The sequence below is a fragment of the Lolium rigidum genome, chromosome 2 (assembly GCF_022539505.1).
Source record: "Lolium rigidum isolate FL_2022 chromosome 2, APGP_CSIRO_Lrig_0.1, whole genome shotgun sequence".
NCBI classification, from domain to species: domain Eukaryota; kingdom Viridiplantae; phylum Streptophyta; class Magnoliopsida; order Poales; family Poaceae; genus Lolium; species Lolium rigidum.
Genome location: NC_061509.1, coordinates 283970921 through 283987920, shown reverse-complemented (window position 1 = coordinate 283987920; position 17000 = coordinate 283970921). Strand labels below are relative to the sequence as shown.

General features: G+C 43.3%; 1 protein-coding gene and 1 long non-coding RNA gene across 2 annotated transcripts; one reads left to right on the top strand and one right to left on the bottom strand.

Moving 5' to 3' along the window:
- Positions 1-5450: 5450 nt before the first annotated feature.
- Positions 5451-6472, top strand: LOC124688976. The gene is made up of 2 exons (XR_006998679.1): positions 5451-5979; positions 6107-6472. It is a non-coding gene; the product is annotated as an uncharacterized LOC124688976 (long non-coding RNA).
- Positions 6473-6664: 192 nt separating this feature from the next.
- On the bottom strand, positions 6665-9836 carry LOC124688975 (probable protein S-acyltransferase 15). Its single transcript, XM_047222588.1, has 7 exons — positions 9564-9836; positions 9118-9210; positions 8928-9029; positions 8783-8851; positions 7468-7566; positions 7264-7359; positions 6665-7090 (listed from the first exon to the last, which is right to left on the bottom strand). The coding sequence occupies exons 1-7, from the start codon at positions 9834-9836 to the stop codon at positions 7001-7003; spliced, it is 822 nt and encodes a 273-aa protein (XP_047078544.1). The 3' UTR covers positions 6665-7000.
- Between the last annotated feature and the right edge of the window lie 7164 nt (positions 9837-17000).

Here is a 17000-nt window from a genome sequence, read left to right as displayed (position 1 = left end):
AAATGATCTTCCCTTCCCTCTCATGGATCTTGATAGAGGGACCACTTTGGCTAGCAACATTGGCGAGGTGGAGAAGATTGATGTGGATGAAAATGGACGAGCATGGGGTGGATACATGCGTGTTCGGATTAATGTGAATGTGACTGAGCCCCTCATGCGATGGGTGGCAGTGGAGTCGACTAGTCTGAAGAAGACAGTCTATTTTGAGGTTAAGTATGAGAAGCTTCCAATGTTCTGTTTCTCTTGCGGTTTGATTGGCCATTCCTCATTGGTTTGTCCAACACCGGCTAGCAGAGACGAAGAAGGTAAACTGTCGTGGTGCAGTGAACGTGTCTGTATTCCTGAAGATAAGAAGAAGGATCAGCGATCCTTCTCTGGCCATGGCTCGCACTCGGGCCAAGGGTCTAGTAACCGCCCATCTGGAGCGGAGAAGAAGAATCCGGAGGTGACCTCCCCAGCTAAACCCCGTAAACCGCGTGCTCGGAAGGATCCGTCAGCTGATAAGGGGCAGAACTCGGAGCCCAAAGCTGGAGGGAGGAAACGAAAGCAAATCTACAAGGCAAAAGCCCCAGCACCTCTGGCAATCACAAACTTCGTTGTTAATCCGGAGAACGGTGCTCTGGTGATAGAGAGAAATATTATTGTTGGGGCTATGGAGGAGGCAGGCTTTGGCCGGGCCTCTAGCGACGACTCAAACAAAAAACAGAAGAACAGTGACTCTGACGCAACCATTCGATCAGCGGATCAAGCGGCGGCTGTGGATCAGCCCCGCTGCACGCAATGAGTCTTCTTGGGTGGAACTGTCGAGGTTTGGGGTCGGACTCGACAGTGGGCGAGCTTCGATGGCTTGTCAAGAAATTCCGACCGGCGTTCCTTTTTCTCTCGGAAACGAAGATGAAGGACAAGAGGGCACAACGCTTTATGTGGTCTCTGGGTTACACAAACAGTATTGGTGTGAGTAGCGAGGGACAGAGTGGTGGACTCGTACTCTTTTGGAAGTCGCCATATTCCGTGGAGCTGAAGGGTTGTAATTCTTATTGCATTGATGTGGTCGTTTTAGCTGACTTGGAACCTCAATGGCGGGCTACCTTTGTTTATGGCGAGCCTCGAAGGGAGAAGCGGCATGAGTTCTGGAGTCTCATGCGGCAAAGGTGTACACAGTGGGCTGGTCCGTGGATCTGCTGTGGTGACTTCAACGAGGTACTTAGCCAAGATGAGCATTATGGCTCTCATGACCGCTCCGACAGTCAGATTCGTCAGTTTCAGGACTGTCTGGATGATTGCGGTCTGTCCGATATGGGGTTCTCTGGTCCCATGTTCACTTGGACAAATAGACAGGCGGGGGTTTCTAATGTCCGCGTCCGTCTTGACAGAGCGGTGGCAAATGGAGCGTTTATGCAACTGTTTGACGATTGCCAGGTTGAAAACGTGATCACGACCACCTCAGATCACTATGCCATCAGCGTCAGTTTGAAAAAGCATGATGAGGCACCTAGTGCCAAACCGATGCAGGTGGGCTTCAAATTTGAGGCAGCTTGGCTGCGATCGCCTGATTATGCCAAGGTGATGGAGCAGGCCTGGAAGGACGGATCGATTGGGCCGTCTTCCCTGCATTCTACTTGGGCAAGATTACACCAAGTGGCTAATTCACTGGGCCAGTGGAGCCGAGATTCTTTCGGCTCGGTTAGCAGGAAAATTCGAAAACTCGAAGGAAGGCTAAAGTACCTGCGTTTGGCGCCTTGGGATGACACCTCTGACGAAGCTAAGGCCGTGGAGCGCGAACTCTGCGAGCTCTTTGAAAGGGAGGAGATCATGGCACGACAAAGGTCTAGAGTGGAATGGCTCAAAGAAGGGGACCGTAACACGAAATTTTTTCATGCAAGAGCATCAGCCAGAAGGAGGACAAACAAGATCAAAGTCCTTGTCCGGGACGATGGCTCGCGCTGCACAGAGTTGGCTGAAATCAAGGCTCAGGTGGAAGGATTTTATGATATGCTGTTCTCCTCTGAACCCTGTATTGATACTGACATGGTGCTCGATTCTATCAAGGGGAAGGTTATAGATGAGATGAACGCTGAACTTTGTAAACCTTACTCCAACGAAGAGATTAAAACCGCATTGTTCCAAATGGATCCAACAAAGGCACCAGGGCCGGATGGATTCCCTGCCCTCTTTTACCAAACCCACTGGAACCTTATTGAGCATGAGATATGCTCGGCTGTCAGAGGCTTCTTGGAAGGGGAGGTGATCCCTGAAGGATTATGTGACTCCATCATCGTCCTAATCCCGAAGGTAACCAACCCGGATAACTTGAAAAATTTCCGTCCAATTAGCCTTTGCAATGTGCTCTATAAAATTGCATCTAAGGTGTTGGCTAATCGTCTGAAGCTCATTCTTCCAGTTATTATCTCGGAGGAGCAAAGTGCCTTTGTTCCAGGCAGATTGATTATTGACAATGCCTTAATTGCATATGAATGCCTCCACACTATCAAGAAGCAAAGGGCGAAGAAACCTTTTTTCGCTCTCAAGATTGATATGATGAAAGCTTACGATAGAGTGGAATGGAGCTATCTACATGGCTGCTTGGTGAAGCTTGGTTTTGACCCGGCATGGATTCGCTCAGTCATGAGATGTGTCACTATGGTTCGCTATGCAGTGAAAGTCAATGGTGATCTCACAAAACCGGTGATACCCACACGTGGCATAAGACAAGGTGATCCCATCAGTCCCTATTTGTTCTTGCTATGCACGGAGGGTTTATCATGCTTATTGCATCAACAGTAGGAGGCAGGACAGTTGCAAGGTATTCGTAATGGCCGTTCTGGCCCTGCCATTTCTCACCTTCTCTTCGCCGACGATAGCATTTTCTTTGCCCGTAGTGATCAGACGAGTGTTGATGCTCTTCAGGCTACCCTGAAACTATACTGTGAGGGGTCAGGTCAGAAGATTAACCTGGATAAGTCCACAATTTTCTTCGGCAATCACTGTGGGCAGTTGGTCAAACATAATGTCATGGATCAATTTGGCGTTTGGAATGAAGCGCTCCAGGAGTCTTACCTTGGTATGCCTACGGAGGTTGGTCGGGCCCCCATTGGCTGCTTCCGCTTCCTCTCTGATCGATCTTGGAAGAGACTCAACACTTATTCAGACAGGCCGTTGTCTCGTTCGGGGAAGGAGACTCTGATCAAGGTGGTGATTCAGGCCATTTCTACCTACATCATGAGCTGTTTCCAAGTGCCGGTGGGTGTCTGTTCAACCATCAGGAAGGCAATAGCAAATTTTTGGTGGGGGTTTGAGGATGGGAAGAAGAAAATGCACTGAAAATCATGGGATTGGTTATCTACACCCAAATCCTTTGGGGGGATGGGTTTCCGTGACATGATTCTCTTCAACAAGGCAATGTTGGGTCGACAGTGTTGGCGTCTCCTAACTGAACCTGACACTCTGTGTGCTCGTGTCCTCAAGGGACGGTACTATCCATACACTGATTTCTGGAATGCTACACGGCCTAGCACCTCTTCCTATACTTGGCGTAGCATTCTTTTTGGCAAGGAGCTTTTGGTCCAAGGTGTGCGGTGGGGTATTGGCAACGGCGAGAACACGCGGATCTTGACAGATAACTGGATCCCAGGGGTTCCCTCAGAAGGATTATCCACTCTGTTGCCGCTGCCCGCAGATGCTTCTGTTGCTACCCTACTGGACCCTGTTTCTATGTCGTGGAAGGAGGATATGATCAGGCGCTTCTTTGCTGATCCTGTGGCTGAGAAGATCATGGCGATCCCTCCGAGTCATCATGGTGGCGATGATTTTATGACTTGGCCGCATGCCCGGTTTGGGGTTTATACCGTGCGTTCTGCATACAACCTAGCAAGGACGCAACAGTTCCTTCGTAAGCAAAGTCGGTCAGGACACGACATTCATTCCGACCTCACGGAGGAGTCTTCGCGTTGGAAGAAACTGTGGAACATTCAGGTGCCAGGGAAGATGAAGATAAACCTCTGGCGATTTGCCCATGACTGCTTACCGTCAGGCACGCAACTCCTTCGCCGTCGGATTCCTGCTTCAGGTGCGTGTGTCTTCTGCGGCCGGGAAGAACAAGTGGAGCACACACTGCTATTCTGCCCTTATGCTAGGGAGGTCTGGCGAGCGGTAAAGGGCAGATTTCCCTGTCGGATTGCTAGGCGCGGCTTCACTACAGCCAAGGCCTGGGTTTTTGACCTCTTGGGAAGAGCGGATGATAAGGCTCTGGTCACAATGACGGTGACTATTTGGCACATCTGGGATGCTCGGAACGCGGTTCGCAATGATGAACAGTTGAAGCATCCTCGTAGCCTTGCTGAACAGATTAAGGCTTATATTGATATGATCATGCTGCACCTCTTTAAACAGTCTACCAGCCAAAGACGTGAGACCTCTTCTTCAACTCCAGTTTGGTCTCCGCCACCGGAAGGTACGGTTGTTGTTAATGTTGATGCAGCTTTGTTCTTTTCTTCGTCTCGGATGGGGGTCGGCGTGGTGATCAGGAGCCACAAAGGTGATTTCCTGGCTGCACACAGTCAGGTTCCTAATCAGATCATGACGCCGGAAATAGCAGAAGCACACGCGGTGAGATGTGCAGTCGCCCTTGCTCGAGATGAAGGTTTGGACAAGATCATCATTGTGTCCGATTGCTTGTCGGTTATTCAGCGGATCAAGGCCCCTGGTAGGGATCGGTCCCTGATTGGAGTGGTGATCGAGGACATTAAAATCCTTGCTCGCTTGTTCTCGTCGGTGACGTTTCGTCATGTTAGTCGTTTGTGTAATAATTCAGCACACATCCTAGCTCGTCGAGCTGAACTTTATGGTAGTGTTCACTTTCGTGATTCTGCTCCGGAGTGCATCCGTGAGAAACTTTGTATTGATGTTATTTAATCAATAAAGTGCTGAATTCTCTCTCAAAAAAAAAAGCACCTCAATCCAGCTTTGTTCTGGACAGAGAAATTGGCTCCGCAGAGTGTATGCACGAGCGCAAAATTGCTATCGGCTGACATTTCTGAACACTGGTTCGTGACGATGTCAACGGCTGGGTTAAAGAGGCGAAGCCCCTGGGTTACAGATGCGCTGTGCTTAAAAGGCGGCGTTTTGTATATATGTGTTGCGTTTTTTAGCTAGACCCTGTGTAACTTGCCAGGCGGGCAAGAGATACTCGTTGTGCGGTTTCGTTATCTCGTGGTAATGAAATCCGATCCTTCTGGATCATTTGGAAAAAAAAAGATGCAAATAAAAAGGAATATACCTCATGCATTGCATTTGTTTCATCGTGTTTACTCTTCATCTTTTTTGTTATTGTTGTACACACTTATCACATTACTATGAAACTTAATTGGATATTCTGATGCTATTAATTAATTAATCTAACTGTTTTTATGCGAAATATTTTTTGCACACCATTGCCACGCAGCATGGTCCTAGGTCCTTCAACCCACGGGCACGCCAATCGCGCCGTGCCGCAAACTTCCTAGTTGTTTTAATGTGCTATAGCTGATCTTCGCCATCCGCTTTCCCTGGGTCAGTAGCTACCTGAGGTTGTTGCTGCTATCTATGCCTAGTGATAGTACCCCACGATTACCATTTGTTCTTTTTTATTGTGTGTGATTTGCAGCACTACAGACATGCAGGACATCAGGACTACCGAATGCTTAGATCGGCGTCGTTCTCAGGCCCACTGAAGGCTAATCTGAAGAAGCTTGCTGCTGTTGAACTGTTTGTCATGCATGTGTAACTCCATTTGTGCATTTGTGCTGCTTTGAAATGCAACTTGATCCGTTGTTTTTACTAGATGTTGTTTACGGTGACTAAATTATGTTAATTGGTGCGTAATTGTAGGTCCCTGAATTCAAAGAATGTGAAAGAGCTTATTTACAAAGAAGGGTCGTGGGTTGTTCGGCAAGGAACCTTTCCCCCTTTATTGCTCGAGTTTATCTTCACTATGTCTCTTTGGTCAGCCAGTTCTTCTTTTATCTTAATTTGGAAGCTGTCTCTTTCTTCATTTCTCCCAGATCCTCTCTATTTCAATCTTATCATTATTACATTCTATATTTGCTCAAACTGTTTCTTGAAAATGCAGATGCTCTCTTTCAGTGTCAGTCTCAGTTTAGCAGGTGGTTATGTCAGGGTGGGGCAAGTTGAAATCCCTGCAGTCATGCAACCTGTTGGCTGCTGCTGATCTTCATCAGCGATGACCACTTCCTTCCCAAGACCACCAGCTCCCACTCCTCCCCGAGAACAGGACTTGAAGCAACCAGTTACTCTGCTTCCCCTTCGTCACCAAGGAAATAACAGCAGAAGGCCCAAAAATACCCAGATGCAGCAATAGTGTGTAAATTAGCCTATGTTTTGATTTTTTTCAGGGACGCCTATAAAGGCTGAGAGCTGGCCCCACGATAAAACTGGATAAAAACCAGATTGAAATAATGAACAATTTTCTTTGTTAGGCTGATCGGAATGAATAATGAAGCGGGGATGGGGAAATGTGGGAATTAATACTACTGTAGAGAAAAAAAATCTGACTTAAGACCAATTGCAAATTCAGCTAGATGATTTTCTCAACTATCCTCTGCTTCATAATCACGTTAGCCACCAGGATCCATCACTGTAGTTGGGCTCAGAATTAAAGTAATGAAGATTATCAGAAAAAACTTCCTTCCACATTCTCATTGCGTGCCATGTTCACAGCTCAAATTTTCAGACAAATATTCTGGTTACATTTGCAATTAAATACACAAACAATGCCCAACCTCAAGCTACTGTACACACACCTATAAATTTGAACATACACTGAAGTTGGAAGGGGGTGTGGGAGGTAAGATTTACATGATGCTACATGATTGAGAAAATTTTCGGAGTTCTTCACGTCTGCGTGGGTGTCAACAATCCAATGGTACAAATCATCTATTTGATCACCAAATAATTTGCACATCTTGGTGTTGTGTTTGTGAAGCAATGTTGTTCTTCGTCCTGATCAGTTGTTGGTGTTCTGGAACTCTGTGCCATCCTTGAGATGTCCCGTTGCTGTGGGGCAAAGCCAGCAGAAAACATTTGTACCCATAATCTGTACAGACAAATCAAAGTTCAGATAACTGGAGCACCAAAAATATGGTGAAAACTGAAACCATGATAAAAATTTCAGCACCAAATTTGAAAGCTTAGAAACTGAAGTTCTAATGATTATAAAATGTGAATTTATGATGTTTATGTGGTTTCATGTGTTGTGTGCAACACTACCATTTGAATATTCTTCCTCGTGCCTTGATCAAAGCGGTGACGGTAGTTCTGTCCACTCTTCTTTGCAAGCCACTTCGCTCTAACTGCCTCACGATACTGATGTTAAGACGGTAGTAAGAATAATCAAATTAGGTATAAAGAGAAAGAATGATTACGAGGTTGTCATGTATACAGAGACACCTGGAATTCGAAACAGTAACTTACCTCTATGGTTGTCATGTTATGGCACATGAGATAGATGTGCCAGCACAATAGAGAACCTATGGTCAAGCACAAGGAGAATAATATGACTCCAGCCAAGATCTGCATTTTTGTGAGAGCACTAGATCATTGCTTTGTTCTTAGTATGAAGTAGGAAACTAAAAACAAGTTAATTTTGGACATGGTCTTTTGGCTCATAGGTCTAGATGCACCTATTATAAAATATGTATTTTAATTTTATTTCCAAATGTTTAAAAATTGCGAAATAAAATTCTGAGTGTGCTTCCTCACATTTTATGTTAGCTCACAAAAGTTTGGCAGGAAAAAACATTTTGTGTGCAATATGGAAAAAGACAAAAAATATCTCGTTAAAAGCTATTTTGGAGCGCCGGAAATTGTTTTTTTTTACATTGGCCACAAAAATAATATTTTTCCTTCGTGTGCGAACATAGAATGTCTGGGTGTACACCCTAATATTTTTTTCAGAATTTTTCGACATTTTGAAATATGATTTTGAATATTGGGTGCATCTACACCTATGAGCCGAAGTAGATTTCGCATTAAAGTTTGCTAAATAAAGAGTAACTGCATGACATGTTTGCTGCAATGTTGTTACAGCCCAGTTAATGAACCATATACATTTATCGTATGCATAACAACTCTATCATCTGAATAATTTACTAGTAGTATTATTTATACCAGAGGCACAACCATGTTCTTTAATTTCAATAATAATGCTCTTGCTAGATCAGAATAGAGAAATAGAACACACAAGTTTTCCTTATTATATCCTATGAGTTCAAAAGGAAAGGAAGCTCTTCCATAAGTTCAGATTCTTTCCTTTTGTCCTGCATCGAAGTCTTTCTGTTTGGTTTCCATGATTGGTGATCAGTTACTGTTGAGTTGAAATGCATGAAAAACTCACACTTCACAAGAATTATGAAAGAAAAAGATCCACTCTCAGATAAAATAGCTAATTATTTTAGGATCAATTCCATTGGTCAAAATGCATTTACAAGCACCGGTGCTTCCTATCCCTGTTGGTACCCTAATTGACCCTTGGGTTTGGCTGGTGATAATCATAGGAATATAACAGGTCATAAATGTGCTTTGACCTTCATGACACAAAAGGTCTAATTTTTATTTAAGCATAGCAGTTCCAATATCATGGAGATAAATGAAAAAAAAAATCCCGATGGAAATGGCATGGCAAATCAAGATCAACAAAGGGGTCGATATTAATAGGATGGTCTCAAATAAAATTGCTAATAAGGTAGGTAGCATGAAGAGATGGCCGACTGTATAGTGAGTCACTTACATGGATTATCTTGACATAAAGAATATGAAAGTTATGCTCTGTTTGTAGAAGATCACGCACAAATATCACCTGCAAGATACTTTTGAGCATTCGTGAGAAATGCTCTGTGAAAATATGCCCATTTTAGTTCAACGCAGTAACTTACCGATGCATAAAGAGACCCTATGGTTGCATTCAGGACGCAAATGATGAAAGGTTTGTAGTTCGCATAGCCCACGCAGTTGTTGATCCACACACAGTGGTGATCCTGACATTGAAAGCATTACCAGGCGTTTTTAGCACGGCTTCACTTTGCAACTAACAGAATCACTACCGACGTAGATAACCGCACCTACCATTTTCAGAACACACCTTTTGCAAACCTTGCAATGGTGGGTTCGAGCAGGCTTGTACATGCAACACTTGTCACAGTACCTTGATTTCAGACCCTGTGACGACCAAATGAGATTGATCAGGGAGGTCTCAAATGTTCAGTTATCGGTTATCCTAGATTTACTACTGTGGTTACAATCACTAGCAGCTACCAGCTGCACAACAAAGAGATGAAATCAAGAGGAAAAGCATAATGGATTCACGTTTAGTTCAGCTTCAGCATGATCGATCGACAGGCAGCTTTTTTTTTTAGCAAAGATCGGCATACAGCTGATCCACTGTAAAATATATACAACGTGCAAGATCGAGCAGATGCTGCAGTAGGATCAAGCACCTAAATTCCAAGGAAAAAGAACAGGAGGAGGGCCTAAGAGAAGGCGAGAGAGATCTGGGACGGTGGGACCTGTACCTGCGGGTCCTCGGCGTCGGGGGAGAAGGCGGCGGGCACTGCGCCGGGATCCGCGGCCGCAGCGCAGAGGAAGGAGAAGAAGCAGGCGGCGACGATGAGGGAGAAGGCGGCCGCGTGGGCGGCGCCGGCCGTCGTGCCGAGGCCGAGCCAGTGGTCCAGGAAGACGAACACCGTGGAGTAGTATCCCAGCGCCATCACGGATACCGCCGCCACCAGAGCCGGCGAGGACAAGGCCGCCGTCAACGCCGCCGCGGCGCCCCTCCTGCGCGCCATCTCCGGCGAGGTCGCACTCTTCCGAGCTTCCGGCGAGGCCTCTCTTCAACGAGAACTTCCGTGGGCCTTTCGGGTGGGCTAGTTTAAGCCATGACTTGGGATTCGAGTAAATGGTTGGTGATAGGCCCAGCATCTTAACATATGGGCTTTAGGTAGCCCATGTGATTCATGTTTAGGACAAATCAAATCAGTAACACAAATCAATCCAAATACACCCTCGAAAAAAAATCAATCCAAATTATGCTTAAAATAAATAGAATTAAAATTCTCTAAATGAATAAAAGTAAGGGCATTATGCTTTGTCAGCGTGTTTTAATAGGTACCTGCAAAAGTTGTACCCATCTACAAATGAAAGACAAAAATGCCTCACCTACAAATATAGGCACATATAGACAAGGCTAAATAAAAAATGAAGTATGCGTCACATCCTAATCATGCAATTTTCGTACTTTTTACTCATCTAAAGAAAACAACCAAGTCTTAATTATCTAAAAATAGTGGTACACAAAAACAAAGCAACAAATAATAGATGGAGTACGAGTACGACTTCTTGTTTTTCCATTGAAATCACGTCATTGTGTCATAGTTTCATGATGTGATCTTTTTCTCCAAAAGGCCATTTCACGGTGGGGTCTTAGCTAAGCTATCGAAACTTCCCTCAAAAAATAGCTAGGATAGCTATTTGAAGCTGCATATATCATGGCGGTCATCGATGCTGCCATAGCGGGACACTGGACCATCGATTAGTGGTTGGGGTCCAAAATATGGTTATGGTGTTGCTATCTTGGTCTTTTCAAAAGAAAAACCTCTTCCTGTTTTTAGAAACAGAGGGAGTATAATGCGGCCATCTTTAGACATTTGAAACCTTACTTTGACAGATCACTCGTTTCACTGGTATGTTGACTAATGGAATGTCTTCGAGAAATTTGTGAAGAGAACTTCGAACACTAATGTTTGCAATGAAAAATCCGTAAAACCACACTCATATTGTGCAGATCCGTACACACCTGACACGACATCGTACGCCAGATTAATAATTAATCTACAGTGAGCATCTAATGATCACAAATTTTCACATAATAATCATGTTGAACTACCTGCAACGAAAATGAAAGGTGAGTGAGCATCCAGGACATGAACAGTGGTTTCCAAAACCTGCACAAATTTGAGTACCACACATCCCTCCTTAAAATAAAAATCCAGTACCACCAGATCCCATCCATATTATTCAGCAATAATGCGTCCGTGCCGTGGTACCATGTACCATGCCATTGCTGCCTTTGTCCCTACAAGTAACAACACTTGCACCGTTGTTGTCGTCACTAATTGAGTTGGATCACTAGCAAAATGCGTGTGTGTTTAAGGAGAGAGTGATATGCGCACAGGAGTATGTATTAACAGTAGCAGTAGGATCAGCTGCAAAGTTAGCAGATGAAGGCGATTGAGACTTGAGAGAGCAGTGCTGACTGGGATGTGGGGCCGGGGCAGGGTTGAATAGTAAGCTGGCTCGTGAAAGTCTGGAGTGGGCAGAGGCAGAGGCAGAGGCAGGCAGGAGGTGGTGGAGCGGTGGGGGCCCACATGCATTGGGCTCAATGGGATCGGTACTAGGTTGTTGCCCACATCAGGGGCACCCGGGCCCACCGCCACGCATCATCCATCTCATGCCCTTCACAGCACCTCCCCTTCCAAATGGTTTTTCTTTTCTTCCTCCGGTTATGTTTCAACCCTCTATATAATTCTGGTGCATCTACAAAAGCTTCCCTCTAATGAATTGAGAAATTGACAGCCATAGTTTCTTAAAATAGTGTGGCCTTTGTTCATGCGATTTAAGTGGCGGTCGAACACTATTCTCTCTGTTGCATGCTTCTGACATGTAGGACTTGATATAGTGCAATAAAAGTTGTTTGAGTGCAGCGCTCGGTTTGAGGCTACCATTATATTTTTTATACATAAAAGCTACAAAAAGATGAAAAATTATGCCGACAAATTTAATGATGGCTTGGTTGGTAGACTAACTATGTAATGTTTAAGTAAGCAAACTCTGCATCATAGATTCGTGGTGCATGAGAGAATCATTTTTCTGTTATGCCCTAGGTACTCACGATATCATCGAGCAGGTGCGTGCAAAGAAAATGACAAAAGACCAGTTATAGCCGCAAATGAGAAACTTTACTAGATGACCAGCGATTACCAATGACTACCCCACTTGACAAGCATCTCACAAATTACGATGTTGATTGTACGTGATTCTATTTCAACCAACGCCAGTCTATATGGCTCACCTCGTTCCACGGGTTACTGTCCTCTCTTATTTTCGCATAGTTAGATCTAGGAGTTCACATAAAAATCTGTAATGACACGACGTTCCACATGTTATTGTCGACTAAAATCTAGTACGATTAGACGGTGACAAAGGATGGAGAAAAAAACTGTGGTAGGGTGAATTCTAAAGAATAATGCAGGTAGCAAAATAGTCTTGAGACATTAATTCTATATATATGATTATAACACAACCACTTAATAGAGTAAAAATAGAAACATATTTTATTATAAGTAGAACTAACAATAAACCAATAATGGCTGCTCACTGGCAAAATTTAACTTTTTTAAACAAAAAAATCTTCTATAATTCAGTTGATCAAGATTTTTGAATATCACTCACTCGACGTGTAATTCTTTCCTGATGGTCTTTGTCGCATGAAAATCCTATAAACTACGATGTTAATTGCACGTGATTTTGTTTCAACTCACGTCACTATATATGACTCACATATGTCTCACGGGTTACTGTCCTCTGTTTCACATAGTTAGATCTAGAGTTCACATAAAACTCTGCAACGACACACTTCGTTCCACATGTTCTTGTCGATTAACATCTATACGATTAGATAGTGACGAAGGACGGAAAAATTTGAGGTAGGAAAAATTCTAAAGAATAATACAAATAGAAAAATAGACTTGAGACATTAATGCTATATATATATATATATGTGTGTGTGTGTGTGTGTGTGTGTGTGTGTGTGTGTGTATATATATGATTATAACACAATCACTTAGTACAGTAAAAATAGAAACATATTTTACTATAGGCAGAACTAACAATAAACCAACACTACTAGGAAAAGGGCTATAGCTGCACGCAAGTGGTGCCGGCGCACCACCATAGGCATGCGCCGGTGGAACATATTGCCGGCGCACCAAATAAGCGCCGCGCCGGCGATGGACCTATACTGCCGGCGCACAAAAAAAATTAGTGCGCCGGGGATAAAATTCGAAGAGATGCGGGTGAACGAGTAAAAATCGGGCACCTTACCCCGGCGCATCTCTATGGCGGTGCGCCGGTGGTAGACAATTTACCACCAGCGCACCACCATAGAGGTGCGCCGGGGGTAATATGCCTAGATTTTTCTCTCCACCCCCCCCCCCGGGAATCGCCTTTTCAGTTTTCGAAAAAATAAATGAAAATGATAGAAAATTCAAAAAATAAAATCCTTTGAACTGCCCATGTAATATGTGATCTAGTTTTAGTAAAAATTTGAAAATTTGAATTTCGATGTATTATGCAAAATGGCGTCATCTTTCGGTAAAACGGGATTTCTGGTTGCATACGACCTCCGATGAAAAACTTTTTTATATCAAAATCGATCTACTCGAAATTTCCTATTCGAATTCAACGGCCTACGGCCGTTTGGACAAAAAATGGATTCGTCAAATTCAAAACAGAAACAGGACTTTTTTCAGCTTTTAGGTTTTGATGAAAAAAAGAAAAAAAATATCCCCGGCGCACCACTATACTAGGTGCGCCGGCGGTCATCTCGTGCTATATAGGCACAACTCGGCGAGCTCCTCCTATTCTACTTCTCTCCTCCTTCACTTCTCCTCCTCCGGCCACCTTCTTCTCTTCTCCTTCCTCCACTTTCTCTTCTCCTCTTCTACCTTCTTCATCTCCCTCCGGCAAGAACCTTCTCAAGATACTCACCGGGAACCACCTCCTCGACCTCCCTGCGACGAGCTTCTACCTCCGGATAGCCGGCCTCCCTCCGACGAGCTTCTACCTCCGGTGGCCTCCCTCCGACGAGCTACCTCCGGTGGCCTCCCTCCGACGAGCTTCTACGTCTGGTGGCCGAGGCTCCGGCAAGGTTCTCCGGCGGCCACCTCCTTTAACTCATACGGGCACGGCCACATCGACAACCATGGTTACGGCGCCGAGCACGGTGATGGAGGTGCCACGGTCGCCACGATCACGAACTTGAACTAGAACTTGACCTAGATCTAGATCTAGATCTAGATCTAGATCGGACCTTTTTTGAATCCTGGATAAAATACCACCGGCGAACCGGCCGGTGCGCCGGCAATAACTCGTGTTACCCCCGGCGAACGGGCTGGTGCGCCGGCAATAAGACATTATCACCGGCCCGTTCCCAACGGCGGGCTCTAGTGCGCCGGGGATAATCGATTTTGGTGCGCCGGCAATAAGCCTTTTCCTAGTAGTGCAATAATGCTAGCTCAATGGAAAAAATTAGCTTTTAAAAAAATCTTCTACAATTATATCGCAAAAACTTTTGAATATCACTCGCTCGATGAGCAACTCGGTTTTGATGGTCTTTGTCGTAGGAAAATCCTACAAACTACGATGTCGATTGTATGTGATTCTGTTTCAATTCACGTCAGTCTATATGACTCACATGGTTCCACGGGTTATTGTCCTCTATTGTCTTCACATAATTAGATCTAGATTTCACACAAAACTCCTGTAACGACACAAGTCGTTCCACATGTTATTGTCGATTAACATCTATTACAGTTAGATCTAGAATTTTTGACATTTTCACCAAAACTCAGACATGAGCTAGTTTCTATCAGAATAGCCTCAAGGTTTCCTCCTAATTAGTATAACCACCTGTGGTAGTACAACCTCCTAGTTTTTACCCGTTTTGTGAGGTGCCTAGAGGAGTAGACGTGCAGTGTAATCATGTGTGTCCTTTTCCTCGTACTGTCCTTTGTTTGATTGAAATAAAGAAACACTTAATTGCTAGTGCTGATTAGGGCGGGCGTTGGAACCAAGGATTAGCTAGCTCTTGTTTATGTCTATAGGGCTCAACTCCATAGAATCCAGGGACCTTAAACCTCGGCAACTTTTAAGGTTTGCTTCCTCATCTTCTCTCTCCTGCACCATTGACGAATGACAAATGAAAATGTTGCCTTTGATGTAGAAAAGTGTTACTTTTGGCACCACTAAGTAAACATATGTATGGCTTTATCCTTGGAGCTTCGCACAATATCTTAACTTCCGCCGCTCATATTTGGTTACAAAAATTTATTATTACTTGGAGCTAGCTTTCTTTGCTTAATACTATGGTAATGTGCCAGCTAAGTAAAGCTAAGCTAATTATATAAGTAATAACTTCCTTATTTGTTGTTTATGTCATGTGTTCAATCATTTGACTATGCTTTTATCAAGAAACAATATACATTATAGAATACATGCCAGGCTACCTTTCAGGTGGAGCTCACCCTTCCTTTGTGAAGGATAACATAATTTTACGATAAAGTATGTACAAAATAGCTATATATTCATCCATAGATAAAGTTACAAGTACACCTTGATGTATATGGCTAGGAACAAAATCATAGTTTTACACCATGCAATGAATTATCTACTCCCATCTCCAAATTAACGACACAAAAACACATGACATGTTGAAGCCGGACACATGATTTTCAAGTAAAAATTTCAATGCTCACGAATATATTAAAATCCCGCTTTATAGTAGGGCCCGAAGAATGTTGAAACTTTGAGCATATATGAGAGATCAATTGCTCAAAACAATCAAAATCCAATATAGTATGTCATATCATGTATATCCTTACGACAATGATAAGTACATCGTATATAAAAGTACCAAAAGTTTTAAAATAATGTATGATTCAGGTACTCCCACCTATGGGATTAACCTTGAGTTAAGGGAAGGACGTTGATTCACAAAAATATAGAAAGTACATGGTAATCCCGTGTTAGGGATTATAAGGCATATGTTCTTTTTAAAATTGTTAGACATTATAAGACCTCTCTCATTTATTGTCCTCTCTTCGCCAATACATGTTCTCCTTTTCTCTCTCTTTTCTCTCATGCATGTGAAACTATTGGTGTATGCAGTAATTACTAAGATAAGTTATAATTTTTTTGCTCTTAGCGAATTAGTCTACATGCCTTATAATCCCTAACGGAGTATATAGTAAAATACATGTGTGCCAACAACTATCTAGTGGACATAAAACTCCCCAATTAATCAGGGCTGAGTGATCCTGGATAATTGAACACAAAATATTTTATATGCTTGCAAAGTAAAGTGTTTTCATTATGTGGCATGCTTACACACTTTCAGGATGAAAGCTGAGCACAGCCAAAATCATATACAGTTCATATCCTTGAGGAACAATTTTTGTATCGTGTATATCTTCAATTTTTTTTTTGTCTCCCTTCCATATACTGAAAAAACATACATGTTCGTTTTGCAGGGCACTGCTTCTACGCACTCTGGACTTTCCCTAAACCTAGTGTAACATTCATTGGTTTCATGCTCTATATATTAAGTTATTAACTACTTAATAATTAATAATTCTTTAATAACCAGTTCGTACCTACCTGAGATGGAGTCGAGGAATCTTTGGGGAAAGGTGGCAGACCAGATGCTCGATTTATAATTTTCGTCGTGGCCGCGAACCATAAATTAATCAGTCTACTCATGAGATCGATCCCTGCAACAAATCAAAATCATATTCGGTCCGTACAGCTCTTTTGCATAATCTAGCTTTTAACGTCTAATGTTGTGTCATCAAGAGCGCACCAACTTTTGATGTCATCCATGTGTGTGTTGCACTTATCTGCCAAATCAGCTAATGGAACTGATTGAACTTACAAAATCACAAACTACATTCAACTTATATATAGCACTAGCTTGCCTTAACCGATTATGTGACTTTCTATTTTTTCGTAGTAAAGATGATGATCATCATTTGACTCGTTAACCCCTCGGAAAAAACGGCAATGACATTAAATTAGTAACTGCTGTAACTTCCTGAAACTACTAATACTATCTCCATTTCAAAGAATAAGCCGCACACATATTTTAAGATGAAGTTTGACCATAAAATTTGAGCAAC